General features: G+C 40.9%; 1 protein-coding gene across 4 annotated transcripts in view; it reads right to left on the bottom strand.

Moving 5' to 3' along the window:
* The window catches only part of AFG2A (AFG2 AAA ATPase homolog A), a 195,850-nt gene that overhangs the window by 162,676 nt on the left and 16,499 nt on the right, over nucleotides 1-16,675 (bottom strand). For all 4 annotated transcript variants that reach the window (XM_063136432.1, XM_063136433.1, XM_063136434.1 and 1 more), the window contains 2 exons: nucleotides 4,209-4,363; nucleotides 2,159-2,368 (listed from right to left, as the gene is read on the bottom strand). In XM_063136432.1, the coding sequence (XP_062992502.1) occupies nucleotides 2,159-2,368; nucleotides 4,209-4,363 (365 nt within the window). The remainder of the gene's footprint in view (nucleotides 1-2,158; nucleotides 2,369-4,208; nucleotides 4,364-16,675) is intronic.

Genomic DNA, 16,675 nt, shown 5'->3' with positions numbered 1-16,675 from the left:
GATACACCTCATACCTATTCTCTTGCAATCTAATAAATAAATGAATTTGTAGTCTGTAATTGTACGCAAGATGTGCTAATTTTTAAAGTATCCATTACTCTCTCAGCTATGATCACTGAGATCTAAATTTATGTGTCTGCTCACTAAATGACAACTACTGAAGGTTCTGCCAAAAAACCTTGTCAGAACACTAACCAGTCTTCTTCCAGAGGTTCAAAGATAGCTGCTCATAAAGCAGAGCAGCGGTTTTCCAAGCCTCATTAATCTATTTTAGCTGCTGCAGTCAAGAGGAAAAGAGAAAACGGCAAAGGAAATTTTAACTGGAAAGTATTTTGACGTAATTGACCCAGTGACAAACCAAACTTAAGCACATGTCAAGTGCAGAGAGCCGCAGAAAGGCATGTGAACCCGTGTGTGTGTGTAAAGGAAGTTAGCAAATGCCAAGGTGAAGTCAGAACTCTGACAACAGTGTATATTTTTGAAATTATTGGTAATCGGAAATAAAAAGAAGCGAACACTGAAAGGATCTTATTTAAAATGAAAAATAAAACACAAGGAACGTTTTCTACCCAAAAGCCTTTACCGCACTTACTAAATACAAATAATTTTATTGCTGCTGACTCTCTTCCATCTGTATAACTGTGTCCTTGCTCTTTTGAGACTGTTTCTAAAGTACTCTTAAAATCCGGAGAGCACAAGACTGCTTGGTATTCCTGTATACTGTGAACACCAGAAAAACCTAATTATTTAATCCCTCTCTTTTAAAAAGGTAGGACTGAAGGTCAAGCAGTATGTTACATGCAACCTTTATTTTTAAGCCTGTACTTGTAAACAGAAATGTCCCCTGTTTCTTGTACGTGGAAATGGCAAAGAGGTGTGTAATCCTTTTTTAGTACACTGTTTTTCCACTGCCTCTCCCCCACTTACCAACTGCCTTTTCCTCTGATGGAAAAGATAAATATACAACCAGAACGTGGAGGATGGGTGCGGTTGCAGCGAGAAAATAGTGGGCAGGGAAAAGGATTAAGCAAATCCAAACTTGCTTTTGTTTACAAAAAACGGTGATTGGGAACTTAGTACACAAATTTCCATATAACATAGCATGCCTTTAGTAGTAGAACACATTAATTCCATCTAGTTTAATGTAAATATTTTCAAGGGCTATACATTATGAAAACAGCAGTTTGTATTAACTAAAGTACTTTTTCCTAGAGTTTTCATACATTAAGAGATATCAAGTGACACAAAAAAAGGAAACTATCCTTGCATGCTTTACTATAAATGCTTTTTAAAATCCCAGTTTTTACCTCAAGATGCTGGTAATTAATCTTTTGTTTTAAGATCGTGTTCCAATTTGAACCACTAGTTTGAGATAGCCTAATAGAAAATCAGACACATTTTTGTAAACAAGAATGAAGTAGCTAAATTGAGACAAATTCATGCTACCGTAATTTTAGGTAGCATGTCATCTTATTTTTATTTTATTTATTTATTATTCCATTTACATCCTACCTTTTATCCTGTTGCAAGGAACCCAAGGCAATTTACATGGTCCTCCTCTCCATCTTATGTTACTAAAAGTAATATTTGTGAGGGCAGTTCACATACTACTTTAAGGTGTTTGGTTAAATAGGAAGAGTGGTGAAGAGGGACTGTGACTTATGCTCTTATGTTCTTGTTCTTATGACTTGCTTTCCTTTGTCCAAACCAGAACTTGTGCAACTCTCAGCTAGGAGAGATGTACATGCTTCCAATTTAAACACAGCTCACAAGTCTCACTGTGGAGGGAACAGACATTACAAAAAAGTGCATCGAAGAGGGAATGCAAATAACTGTGGTGCGTCATACCCACAGTACAATCTCTACTGCATGTCGTAGGTTGTAGGGTGGGCATGACCCCTCCTGTACTGGGTTCAGATGACAGAACAACCCACGAGCCCAGGCAGCAATGCAAATGGCTGTTGCACACACACAGGGGCAGAGGAAGCAGCCACAATGGTTGCTTCCATCTCTGTGACGGTCTGAACCCAGTCAATGACTGGCCCAAAGTCACCCAGTGAGCTTCATGGCCGAGTGGGGCCTAGAACCTGGGTCTCCTGAGTCCCAGTCCAACACTTTAACCATTGAACCCCATTGGCATTGTATAATTGCCACTCACCTTCACTGCCAAGAAGTTTAGGCCACTTTCATGGGCCAAAGCCTTTGCAATCATTGTTTTTGAACATCCTGGAGGTCCATACAGTAGGACGCCTTTTGGTGGCTGAATACCCATTCGAATGAAAGACTCAGGATGTTTCAATGGCCATTCAACTGCTTGTTTCAATTTCAATTTGACATCTTCCATCCCTCCTATATCTGACCAGGATACCTGTAAAACAATCCATTTCATGAAGTAGCAGGAAATATTTTGAGGAGTACAAGAATAAAAGAACATGTTTCCTTAAACAAAAAAGGTACACATGCAGCATTTAAGACAGCAAAAAGAAAAAGGCCAGTTTAAATCATTGATTTAAATCAACTTTTCCATCCATTCGCCTTCATCTATTTACTAAAAAAGATGACACAAACCTGACCACAGAACATTGTTAATTTAAAACTAAATAGAACATACTTCATACAATTGTGTAAACCTACCAAACAACCCATAGCTTTCCTCCCAAAGTTGGAGATGAGGAGAAGATGGCGATTGTTGCAGAACTGCTGGGACAATCTCTACCCACTCTTCACCTTCAGAGTTGGGAGGGCGGCTGCCTACCTGCCAGAGGGTGGCTTGCCAGTGGCGACTAGGATGAGAAGAATTTTTGAACCCAGTATGGGAATACAGGAGCTTGTGCACTGGACAATGTTTTCTTTCCAGTGTTGTTCTTTTTTGCCTTTGCCCAGTCCCAGCTTCACAAAAGCAAAGTAGCAAGGAAAAAAGAAATGACAAAGAGGCGAAGTATGGTCTGATCTTACAGGGCAGACTAGAGCGGTTTATTTTCTTCAGGTGAAAATGAAAGGACTGTGTTTGATAGGTAGAGTGCAAATATTCATATTTGAGAAGTGACCAAACTGGCACTTTCGTTTCTATTCAAAATACAAAAGCAGCAAGATAAGCTCTGAGCCTGTCTAGCTGACAACTTTTGGTGTCCAGGAAGGGGACTGGGGAGGCCAAAAGATATTACATATCCTGGCCTCTCCTATCCCCTCCCCTCCCCTCCCAACTGCACACCCCCTTTCTCCCTCTTTGACTTCTTTTACAAGGTCACACAATTGGATCTCCTTCTCCTTGCCCATAGCTTTGTCTACTGACATGGAGGAAGAGATCCGTAGGAGCTGATGCTGCCCCAAAAACTGTCTAGGGGCCACAGGATTGCTCTCTTATTTGTGTATTTTAAAATCATTTCTTTTTATCCACTCACACACAACCCACAAAACCATTTTCATCATATCCTACCAGTGCTGTACTGACAGGCTTCCATTATCCTTACAGGCATAGGGTAGCCATTTTAATTTGCCATAATACTCGTGAGGTAGTGTTGCTCCAGAGCATTATGGGAAATGTAAATGGTGGCTCCCAGAACCAGGTGCCTAGCACAGCTTCGAGAGATGTTGCCACTATCCTGGAAGCACACCAGGGCTGCTCCATGGAAAGACCCCACCGATGCAGGGAGCCTATGAGAGAGCACTCTGCTGAGGACCCCTCAAATCTGGAGCAGGCCCCAAATTAGCAGTTGCTGCCACAAAAACTCAGCAAAATCCTGGGTTGAAAATGACTCATAGCAATAGCACCTTCCACCTCCACAGCTTATAAAAGGAATGTGTTAAGATGGGGGGGAGAGAAGTCCAAGCTGCTGTTTTTCTGCAAGCTTCGATTATTGGGGGGGGGGGGGTATAGAAATGAAATAAATAAATAAAAGCTGATGTACATGAGATCTTCATTCCTAAAGGAAGTCTGATGCTAGAAGGTACACAGGCTGATTGGAGAAGATATCAGAGTGGAGGACTCAACTGTGCTCCTCACTATCTTTCACCCTGAATGAAGTTTTACTAGACAAGCCACCCCACAATATGCAGAGAAAATAGTCTGAAACAGGATATTGTTTCCTTAGAACTCAAATATGGCCTCCCTAGGTTACTGTAGTCAGTACAGTTACTGAGTATATGCCTTTCTCTGTGCTACAATCTCTGGATAATCATTTTACAATATTGTACAGGGAAAGTCTTACTTTTGGCACATCAATTGCCACTTCTCTCATGGCACTGGGCCTGACGTCATTCATCGCCTGCAGAAAGTCACTGCGAGTGACAATCACTGATCCAGACACATCATCATCTAAGAGGTTCCTTTTCTCCCCAAGTACTCTCCGCAAAGCATACAACCCTGGAACACAAAAACAGTACATGGACTTTTTATGAATTTTGACAATTTATAACATGCAATGGATGCCATTAAGAACACCATAACTTAAAAGAGAAGAGCAGGGAAGGACATGGCAAGCTTGTTATCTTACAATAATGTAAGAATTTGTTTTCTGAAATAAAGTCATTCTTTATCTGTGGAGGGGAAGAGATATTAAGAATGGAACGGGCTGTGAATATTCAGTGTGGGACCACACATGTAATCAAGACACCTGCTAGGTATAGTGAGCGAAATATAACTTCCACAGAATTTACTAGACCAATCCAAACAAAAGTTCTGAGATCCCTACTATTTCTTTAATTAGTATCTACTTTGAGAGCTTGTTTAGATGACACAGCAGAACCCACAAGAAGCTGTGAAGTGTGCTGGCCACAACTATGAATATGGGGGGGTGATGTTGTGTCGTGCAAACCTGGCTGGCGGGTATTATTTCATTCAGACTTTTAGCACACACAAATGAAAGTTTTCTGCTAGGGATCTTCTCCCTGCTATGAGCATTTCTTGTAAGAATTTAAAAGTTAATCCATTCATTTAAAGCAGTACAATAGTTGCTTTGTAGATGTGTTCGTTGACCAAAACAAATTACATCTTTTGGTCTTCATCAAGTACGCACTTCACATTTCCTTGATAAAAGTTGGTATGCAGGAAGGAACACTTAGCAACGTCATGTCCCATTTTCCATTCCATGAGGTATCTTTCAAAAGAAATTCTTTTCCATCTGTAGCTTCCTAATTAGAACATATCTGAAAGAACAGCATTACTATTACTAAGCCAAAATAAATCACTGCCTTCTTTGTTGTCATAGGGTCTGAGCCAAATTTAGGTACGTACAACAGGGTCAGCGACTTCCCCACTTCTTCAACCCCCCAAAAAATATATTGCAGAGGGTCGAGGAAGACTATTTAATGGGATAGGTGATGGTATGGATGGAAGGGGGATCATCGAGAATCAGATGAAGAGACCTGCTTTGAGTGGAGCTCCAATGACCAAAGGAACCACCTGATCTTTGGAGATCCTTCTACTCCCCTGGACCACAGCTCACTCCGTTCAGCAGGGTCCCCTGACCCTCTGTTTTGCATTTTCAGAGGTCTGGAGGTGCTGCCATGGGGAAAAGTGAGTGGGAAAGTTTGAGCAGGGAAGTACTCTTTACATGTCTCAGTTGCACATGCCTAAATCTGGATCCAACCCACAATTTTGTTGCAAGTTAGCAACAAAGCAGTCACCATCTAAGTTAATAAAACAAACCTCAGAGATAAGCAAAGTCAGAATTTTCAAAAAAATTAAACTCTGGTACGAGCATGAACATGCCATTATACAGGTCAGTGTTTAATTAAAACAGTATTTTACAATAAAGCAATAATGAAAGACACATGGAAGGCATGACCCCAATTCTTTCTGTTTCCTCAATTGGTTAACATCATTTGTTCCTGCCCTCCCCACTAACCTTTGACCTTAAATATTGGTTGCATTATTGCCAGGAAAGGATCAAGTCAGTACCTCACCAGGAAAATAAATATATGTACCTCTTTTTTAAAGGAGGAAGAACTAAACCAAAACAAAACCGCTGCCTAAATCAGGCTTCTAATATGTAAGACAGCACAAATCCCGAGTAGCAAACTGCATTCCAGAAAATAGCAGACATCTGGTCAATACAAAGAAAGTTTTGAAGACTGAGGTTTTGGGAGCATGTTTTGGATTGGATGCAGCTTTTGCTCTGCAATGTAAGTTGACTTTGACCACACATTTACGTATCAGATGGCACCTCTTTCCGGAGGCTTAGTGAACAATCATGTTCTCTTACCACTGACCAGTTATTTGACTTCTCTTGCAACTCTTACTTAAAACAAGTCATCATCAATCATTTGTGAACCAAGACTCTAAACAAACAAACAAAAACCTGTTTGTTAATTCTCTTATGAAGTCCATGTAGCCTTTGCAAAAGACTAAGTCATGCTAGTTGCTGTGTTTACCTACATTATTCCATATCTGAAATGGCTATTGACCTCACAACAATGGGTGGCTTTTGCAGGGTGCTTTTCCACAGGTGCCTTGCTTCAGTGCTAAAGCAAGAATATACAAAGAAGTCACCCCAAAAGTTAGAAAGGGTGTAGGACAACAGAATGCTGCTTCTCAGGCAATGCTCAAATTACACTGGGGCCCTAAGGCACCCTGTTACTTTTGCAGCTACTGTTACAATGATTTGGCTAAAATTTGGGAGAAGCAGAAGCCAGAGGTTGGGCCAGCGGGTGTCATAAAGAACTACCCCGCCCCCACAATAATTTGAACACTTTCCTCAAGCCATTGGGGGTGGGAAACCATGGTGGCCACCACCTCTAGTGCAGGAAAGTAGGAAACAACACAGAAAATCTGCTTCAGCTGGAAGATCTCCTTTGCTGGATTGCACCAATAATGAATGTTACTACTTCAGCCTTCCACAACCTGGTGGCCTCTTGAGATGCATGGTTTGACACCAGCTGAGGGCTCACTGACAAGAGCCCTCACCAGCAATGTTGTCTGGGCCAGAGTAAGCGGCAGGTGAATAAGCATGTTGCAGTAGCTCCTCCTCTTCAGTAGTGCAATATACTTATTCACTTGCCTCTTACTCTAGCCCAGACAACATTGGTGGTGAGAAGAAGAAGCCACTTGCAGCTTGCTCACTGGCTCTCTGCTTGACAAGCAAGCAAGCAGTAGCAATGATGAAGAAGAGGATAAGGTGCAATAGCAGCTGGTGACAATGGTGGCGAGAAGGTAGATTCACTGAGGGAGACGGCCCATGGGGGTGTGGGTGTGGCTTGACCAAAAATCTGAGACTGGCACAGACAAAGTTTAAGTATGCACATGGTCAGCCAGATTTCTCTCCCTCTTGTGCAAGCACTTGAGTCATTGCTGACTCCTAGAGGGATGCCTGCTTTTGCTGATGTTTTCTTGGCAGACTTTGTAGCGGGATGGTTTGCCATTGCCTTCCCCAGTCGCAGTTACCTTTCCCCCAGCTAGCTGAGTACTCGTTTTACCGACCTCGGAAGGATGGAAGGCTGAGTCGACCTGAGCCGGCTGCCTGAGAACCAGCTTCCGCTGGGATCAAACTCAAGCCGTGGGGAGAGTTTAGGCTGCAGTAACTGCCGCTTACCACTCTGCGCCACACAGATTTCTCTGGCTGATAGTTAAACTGAAGTATTGTGTCATGTAACATATTGAATATGATAAACACACTTCTCAGTGCATTTTCTCACCTCAACAGGAGAGAAAATGAAGTTGTTCCTAGATAATTCTGTGCATGCATCGGTGCATGTAAAACAGGCCTGTGAATGTTGGCGGTCTTGACTTGAGTTCTTACAGCAGGGGTGGAGAACGTGTGGCCCTCCAGATGTTTCTGGAACACAATTCCTAGACCATTGGCTGGGGCTGATGGGAGTTGGAATCCAACAACTTCCAGAGGGCCACACGTTCCCCATCCTGCTCTCAGAATATAAGGCAAGAGATTGTCCATCAGAATTACAGGCCCACTGAAATTAGAAGATGGTACTTGTATGATTTCTCTCAGCCACGACTAATTTTTATTTGGATAACGTCTAACAAAGAATTAGGTTTTTTTAATGAATTATTTCTCCTCATTGTTGGCCTTTTTCTTTCACTGCAATTATTTTCAGCTGTGAATAGTTTCAGACGTGAGAATAATAAGCCTCCTGACACACTGCCTTGGCAATAAAGTAAGTGTGTACAGTCATCCTTGTTGAAAAAGAATCCTATGTAATAGAACTCCTGGAAATGAAATTAATCTGCTTTCCCCCTTCTAAGCCTCGCCATAACATCTGTTCAGGCCAATAGGCATGTTTCAGCAAATACTAGATTATTCATGAAGGATTGTAAGTTACTTTTGCCTCCATGCAGTAGTTTAGCCAAATGAACTCGCAATGTACAGGCTGCAAAGGACCTAAGGGTTATACTTGTATGAACGGGACAAATCTTGCATTGCTTTCACAGCTAATTCATAATAGAATATACATCCTTTCTACATGTTTAAAATAATGCCTGAGTAATGAACACATCTTAAAAAAGGTTTTCCCAATAAACTTGGAATGTGCAGAAGGAATTCTTGCACTGCATACCTTTAAGGGGGGAAAAGGTTTATTTTTAGAATTTCTAGATTACCCTTCACCCACAAGAGTTCAAGGGCAATGTATAAAGATAAAACAAATATCAGCAACATTATAAAACACACACACCAAGCCATAAAATTGAGAGGGATAAACAATTCATCAACCAGCTAAAAGCCATAGAAACAATATTAAACTGTAAATAAATTAAAATACCAGGGCAAATAAAAACACGGCTGTTGGTATAGATCCATTTGTGGCACCCAGAGCATCAGCAAATCAGGTTATGTAGGATCAGTTTCAGTTGTTTGGCTGATGATGTCGACAGTGTTTTAGGGGCAATTCACACAATCAAAACAACATGGCATTAAGGCATAGTGCTATGCTTGTTGTAAAGTAGTCACGCATTCACATGAGCACACTTCTCAGATCAACCCACCTATGCCATGCCATTATTCAACTCACTTCTAGACTTCTGCAGAGGTGCAGTAAGCATGAGCCAAGTTTCATCAGGAAGCAACAGCACAGCTGTTCACTATAAGAACAGCTTTGTCCAGATTCATTTCAACCCATACTGCAGACACCAGCTACTGCCTGTTTGTCACTGCCTGGTTTCAGTCTCAGAAGCAATAGTTCTCAGTACATGACGGACCTCCACTGCAGCAACAGAGTTGCCAAGAGACATCCAAGAGCTGCCTTTCCTCCCCACATCTAACTACCACTAATCAAGGGATATATGAGGGTTGTTTAATCCTTCTACAATACATGCGGGCGAGGTTTGCACAACGTGGCCCAACCCCCAAACAGTAATTGCCTATTCAAAATGGCAGCCATGTCATGTGAATCGGCTGGGGGGTGATCTGAGGACCAGCCCCCCATCTGCCATGACTTCTGGTAACAGAGACACTTGGTCTAAACTAGGGTGACCATATGAAAAGGAGGACAGGGCTCCTGTATCTTTAACAGTTGTATTGAAAAGGGAATTTCAGCAGGTGTCATTTGTATGTGAAGAACCTGGTGAAATTTCCTCTTCATCACAACAGTTAAAGCTGCAGGTGCCCTGCCCTCTTTTAAATCTGTTCATTCTAATATAGCTCCTGCAGCTTTAACTCCTTTTCATATGGTCACCCTATCTAAATTAGCCTTCCCCACTATGAGCACCATTAGGCGTTTAGTCTAAAGCTCCCACCAGCCCCAAAAACCATGGCCAAATGGGTTGTGTTCCAAAATATCTGAAGGGTCTCATGTTGTGGGAAGGCTGCTCTACTGCCCACAGTTAAGCTGCAGAATGCTTTGATAGATACGCATTTTCAGGTAAGAAACAAAAAAAAGTCTTCAAGGTTTCATATTTTAGCAAAATGCTCCAACAGAATATAGAACTTATCTGAGAACCAAAAACAGGAATAGGCAAAGAGGGGAATTGTAAATTCTTACATGTAAGCCATTGCATCTGAGCTAAAGGCTGAGCAAGAATTTATAGTGTTACCACCTATTGCATGTAAACACAGAAAGCAAACTGGCAGGAAATGATTTTATAAGGGCAGGGGGAGTAAACGGATGTGTCAGCCAAAATTCAAAGGAACACAGATCCAAACACATAATTAGATTAATCTGGGTCTAATTAAATGAAACATTTGAAAACAAAATGCTACAAATTAGTTACAGATATGTGGAACATAAAACAAAATGGAGGATAAAGGCAGAATAAGACTATGCAACTATGTTCTATTTTTAAAAAAATATATTCTATTTATCACTCTGAGTCTTTGACGATATGTTAGACTAAAATCCTAATAAATGCACACATAAAATCTGAAAATAGGCCTTTTTCAAAATATATACACACATTTTGTAAGAAAAAGCCTGTATATATATATTTTCTTTTTCTTTTTGATTGATTGTTTTAATGTGATGTTGATGTATTTTAATTTGTGTTAATAAAAATTATAACAAAAAAAAGCCTGTGTAATGTTTAATCTGTCTCTTTTATTTATTTATTTATTTATTTCCAATAAGATGGGCACCACTACCTGTGTTCTGACCTGCGTTCCCAAAAACGAACATGTGTGCATTTACTTGCAATATCTAATCAGTCCCAAAGTATCACCACAGTTGATGGTGTGTTTAGCTGGTGATGAACTGGATAATTTACATAGCCATAATTGTGTGACCCATCCATTTCCGAAAACAGCACCGGTGAGGCCAAGAAGTACACTTAGTAGGGGAGGTACATTCAAGTCTCTTCAGTTATGGCTACATAGCCAATGGCATGAATATCCCCATGCAGAGTGGGACTCCCTTTTACACACCATGGGGGGGGGGGGACGACACTACACTAATGGAAGCTTAAAAAATTATCACTGAGCTCACATAAGCTTGAGAAAGCAAGGCCACAAGCCTTGATGTACTTGCTGTGTATGTAGGCCTCTGTATGTAGTTTGGTTCTTGCAAGTGAACTGCATGATGAGATTGGAATGATGTAAGTGCCTGAATGTGCTGTAATGCTGAAACTGCTTAATTGGAAGTCAATGCTTAATTGGCATTTCTAAGATCTTTTGATAGAGTATGAGACAAATAAGCTAGCTTGATAACGAGGACTGACCATCCAGGTCAATCCGACATTGCTAGAATAGTTATGGGCCATCTGTTGATAAAGCATTGCTTCAGAATTTTACCAACTGCTAATTGGTTACGTTGCTATTTTGCCAACTGCTAATTAGTTAAGATGCTATTTTGTATAAATATACCTGCTTTTCACACTGCCAGGAGAGAAGTACTTTGTCTGTAGGACCCTCTCCATGCAGCCGCATTAAACTCAATAAAACAGAGTTGCCTTACAACCAAAATTGATCTTTATCCTTGACAATTTGGTGGCTCATCCAGGATGAGTACACCTTGAGAGGAGAAGAGGTTTGATGGATGGTTTTGTCTAAACCCCACCTCTCCACACAACCAAGGTAAGAAGCCTTTTGATATCTCTAACTGCGGGGCTCTGACTTTGCCATTCCATCTCTCTTTTCCACTCTGGATAAGACTCATCTCCGTGGATTTTTATCCTTAACAAGCTCATCTACATCTGTAAAAAAAAGGCTTACTGAATCAGTGCTTTGTTAAATGGCAATTCCAGGAACGACTTTGAACACAATGACTTCTATGATAAGACCGTCTCTTCTGCTGCTTCTGAGAGCATTTCTTTAGAAACGCACAAAATGGAGGCTTGCCCATTTCCCCTAAAGGAAGATGCATCATCTCATAATATGTGGACAGCATATATGTCTTTGCAGAGGGAAGATGCAAAAGTTCCCATTTGGACTTTACCAAAAATGGTGTGCATTTAGAAAGCATAGGAGTCATTCATGCTTATGTACATCCTAACATCCCATGTGATTCTGACTGTGCAATCGTATGCTTATTTACTCAGAAGATGGTCCCACTGTGAAGCTAGTTCCATAGTAAGTGTGCTTAGAGTTATAGCCCAAGTCTGACTCTTCTCATTTCCTCCATGTTGTTCATTTAAGATGGGCAAACAAAGGGAAGGGATCATTATTTCTGGATACGAGTGGAATATCAACATGTTCCATCTTGTCTTACACATGTTCCCTCAAGCATCAACATCCAGATGTAACTACTTCTACATAAAAGCAATTACTCTGAACTGATGTTGTTAAAAAGCAACCCACAAGCATATGTTACAACTTTGGTCAACAAAAGCCATTATGCCTTGCATGAGGACACACAAGCAGTGGTACATTGGGACATTGCTCCCCAGGACGGGAAAAAAGTTGATTTTCAAGAAGGATTTAACAGGTCTTTGCCAGTGTGAAGAATTTGTTACCAGACAATCAAGCGTTTATAGAAGAGATTTCTATATTAGGGTCAAAACAGACATTAGTTTAAATGTGTGTCCAGCAGCTATGTGCTTTTCATCTTTAAGATCCAATCCATATCTTTAAAATCCCTCTTCCCCACATGCTAGAGTCCTAATCCAAATTGGGCACTCTATGCTTACTCTTGAGTAAAACAAAACCTATAAAAGCTGCAAGGTACACATTTAAAGTAATGCCTGCTTTAGCCCTTAGCGGTTTTAGGTTTACTTGCAAGTAATATAAGCACCAGTGTCCCTTGCAGTCAAGTATGAGGAATAATAAAATATTCTGAGTAGGAAAAATACAAAAAAAGTCAAAACAGGCAGGAAATTTTCATCTTTCAAAAGCATCCAAAGTAATCCCTGAGAAATAGCTCTGCATGCCCCAGTACTTACTTATTTTCATGGGCAGAGAACTTCAATCTTATTTTGTGCTTGGTTACTTGGAAGTCCTACAGAATTCGATGTGATTTTCTCCCCTGTAAGTTTGCGTCAGGTTGCAAACCTGATTTACATTTTGTTTAAGTCAATTTTAAAAAAATTACAATCAAGTAACCAATATATATTATAGAACACTCCCCAATATGACCCAAGCAACCTTTCAGACTTGCAACTTGCTCACATCAAATAAGAGAAGGCTTTAGGAATGATTTACTACAAGGATGAGTTGTGTGTGGCTCTCCAGATGCTGTTGAGCTGCAACTACCAGCTGGTGAGAGCTGCCCACTCCTGATTTACAAGGGTGTACTGGAAAATAATGGCAACATCAGAAGAGCCACGCTGGATCAGACCAAGGGTCCAGCTAGTCCAGCATTCTGTTCACACAGTGGCCCACCAACTGCCCACAGGAAGCCCACTAGCAGGACATGAGTGCAATAGCACCTTCCCACACATGGGAAATTGTTTTAAATGTTAGCTGTTTTTATGCTTTTGTTTTAAAATTTGTATATTGATTTTTAGTGTTCAGTCTTTTTAATCTAATCTTTTAAATCTTTGTAAACCTCCCAGAGAGCTTCAGCTATGGGGAAGTATATACATGTAATGAATAATAATAATGTTCCCCAGTAATTGCATAATGCCTCTGATACTGGAGGTAGCATACAGCCACACAAATTGCATATGTTTCTGAAACATATTAAAATTCAAGGGCTCTCTATTTCCCAATAATGTTGTGAATGTATACTTACATAGAAGACAGCTATCTGGCTTCTGTCCCCTCCTCATGCTGCAGTTCCAGAACAGTATGCCTCCCTTTACTTTAAGAGGAGCCTGAACCATCCATCCACCAAAACAATGCATCACGGGATGGGTCAAAATGGCTGGTGTTTCCTGAGCCACCATATAGCCATCCCGCTGGGTGCAAGCTTCAATGCCCGAACCGTACTTGTTTGGCTCACACTACAGTAGCTCCCCTCTCTCAGCATCAAGGATTAAAGCATGCCTGCACATGTCTTCATTTAGGGTTGACCCATCCTGCAAGGAATACAAGAGGGAACTGCAACGGCAGATTGGGCAGGACAACGTAATAGATGCAGTCTTGCTTTCTGGCACATTCGATGCTACTGCCAGCTCATGACTCTACCCAAAGTGGCAACAGTTGAGTTGAGAAGGAACAGAAGCAACATTTTATATATTACATTCATTCAGATCCCGTCTTTATAGGATCACCATCATGAGCCATGTGTGTACATATTACCATCTGGTCAAAGCTCAGAGCTGGATTTTATTATTAAATTCTGTAAAATTTAGAAAAAATACCTAAGAGCAGAGCAGAGCTCCTTAAAATATTTCAGGTATTGGCTGTTCAAAAGGCCAAGCGACACCATGTGTGCTGTTTTCCTGTGATTTCCTCCAGCTCTCTCACACCTACTCCCCAAAATGCCTGTTGAACGCAGGGCAAATGTAAAGAGCAGTTCAGAGGTTCTGGGAGGGGACCGAGAAGTACAACATCTGACGGGTCCCATAACAGTGCACGCATGAAACATGTGCATAGTTCTCTCTACATTCCAGTCCATGCAACTGGACGGCGCAACCAACGGGAAAAACTACTCAAGCCTTGCAGATGTAATACAGAATAAAACTGTTTGTGTTGCATATCAGCCTGATGCAGCATCTTCAGAGTCACCAGCTGCAAGATAACCAGGGCTGGAACTGGGATAAATCATGCCCCAGGTGAGGCAGGCCTTCGGCACCCCCACCCACCTCACAACAAATAGCTCACAATTTGTTCTATTGTTATCCACAGCCCTTTATACTATTTGTAGTTCTTATATTGCATGGCAACATTGTCTCAAAGCAAAGCTATGCCCTGCAGATTTATATCTGGAACAAATGACATTAAACTGGAAATAGAAAAAGGAAGATGCTTTAAAGCTAGTTGATAACCTGGAACCTTTTTGTGTATGGAGGTTAAAGGTTCTTACAGCTTTTGTTGGCCCTAGCTCAGTGCAAACAGTGCAAACTCAACCAACACCAAGTCTCCAAGCTCAGTTCAGTGCCCCCTTCAGTTTAGCCCCCTGGGTGAGCGCGCCACTCGCCCAGCCCCCAAAGCAGACCCTAAAGGTAACTACTTTTTAAGACCAAAAACATGTAATATTCCTTTCTCGTTTAGTCTAGCCTGCAGCATTTGCATGTGTTTTTATAAAGACTGCACAGTGTAGTCGCTAACATCTTAATGATAAGCATTAACATGTTTAAAGACGGCATTTCCTTTCCCTGTAAACAGGGCGGCCCTTCCCAGTTCCTGAAGAAAAATTAAGTTATATTTATAATCCATCCTGCTCAAAACCTAGAGGCAGCCTTAGAAGGATAAGTTTATAATGAAATGCTATATTTGGAAGCCTATGTTGCTAAGCGTTTTATAACATTCAGCACTGTTTATTCCTTTCACATCCTCACTGCCTAATTAACATGTCATGTTATGCTGGCTTTCTCTATTCTTATAAACACTGGGTGAACTAAAATGCTTTGAGAATAGGTCATCAGAATAGCAGTGTGATCCTAGGAGAATACAGATAGGATACCATTCAGCAGGGGCAATCACATGGAGAGTAAAATCAAATGCAGCTGTGCGGTGAATCCTGAAAAATCTGCATTCCCGTAATTTTTAGATTGGCTCCTGCCAAAACGGTAGAGAGCTGGAAATAGTATGGTTGGTTTCAAAGACTTTATCATCAGGCATAGTACTTAAAGCTAGTATGGCTCTTCCCCCACCGTCCTGCTCCCATTAGAACATTTTTTGGGGAATATGCATCTTTCCCCTTCCCTTTAAAATTGGGATAGGAAATGCTTGCCCCCCCCCCCCAATCGTTCCTCACCACTGGCTATGCTAGTTAGAGCTGATAATAGTTGCAGTCGAAACAACTTCTGGAGGGGCCACATGTTCCCCACCCCAGCTTTAAAAGGAACAAGCTTAAGATGGCAATGCCCTTTTTAGGTAAAGGATCCATCAATTTGTTTGTTTATGTTTTTCCACAAAAGATGTACGTGCTCAAGATACTCAAAGCTCAAGCAATGCTTTGGAGAAGTCAATTTTCCATTCATGGTGAGCACAGTCCTACGGCAAGCTTCCTAGAAAGAGTGACAAAATTGTGGGTTTTCCAGTGGGTAATGGAAGGGGAATTAATGGCAAGAGACAGGAGGGAAGAGGCAGAAGAACGTGAAACTTCTCAATTGACAGCATGTTTCGTTGCAATATACACCTTCTTTTTATTTTGACGTGCTTGACTGTAGCGCTCTCTTGTTTCATTGCTAACACTTCAAAAATGCAGTCATTCAAGTGCAAGACACTGGGATATGTGCAGAATTAAAGCATGAAGTCAGGACAATTTCAATTAAGTTAAAATGAGCTATTCCTGCCCTGAAAGTCCAAGCAAGGCAGCATCAATTTTGTACACCAAAATTATACTCTGATCCAAAAACATTCAGCAGTACACAGTAACTTATCTCAAGTGCCTATATGGAAAGAAGGGGGGGTTAATGTTTTCTGTAGGGCAGAAGACAAAAGTAACATTTAATAGGATTTTTTCCCTCATAGATTATAGTAAGAGAGATAATTAACTATATTCTGCAGACAATAAAGCTTTGTTTCTTCTTACAACATAAAATATATATTTAGAAAAATCTGGGCAAACCTATTAAATGGTGGAAAGGAATGGGGATTTCAAAACGAAGAAAAAAGAGCATCTATAAGAAAACATTCTACAATAAGCACACCTGTAATTTGTAGAATGCTTACATCAGATCTATATTTTAATAGCCCATGCTTGCAAAGCAAGTATTCAAATAGTATATAATAAATTCATTATTTTATTA

This window comes from Elgaria multicarinata, chromosome 10 (genome assembly GCF_023053635.1).
Source record: "Elgaria multicarinata webbii isolate HBS135686 ecotype San Diego chromosome 10, rElgMul1.1.pri, whole genome shotgun sequence".
Taxonomy (NCBI): domain Eukaryota; kingdom Metazoa; phylum Chordata; class Lepidosauria; order Squamata; family Anguidae; genus Elgaria; species Elgaria multicarinata.
Note: the sequence above shows the minus strand (reverse complement) of the source record. Positions and strands in the feature narration are given on the sequence as shown.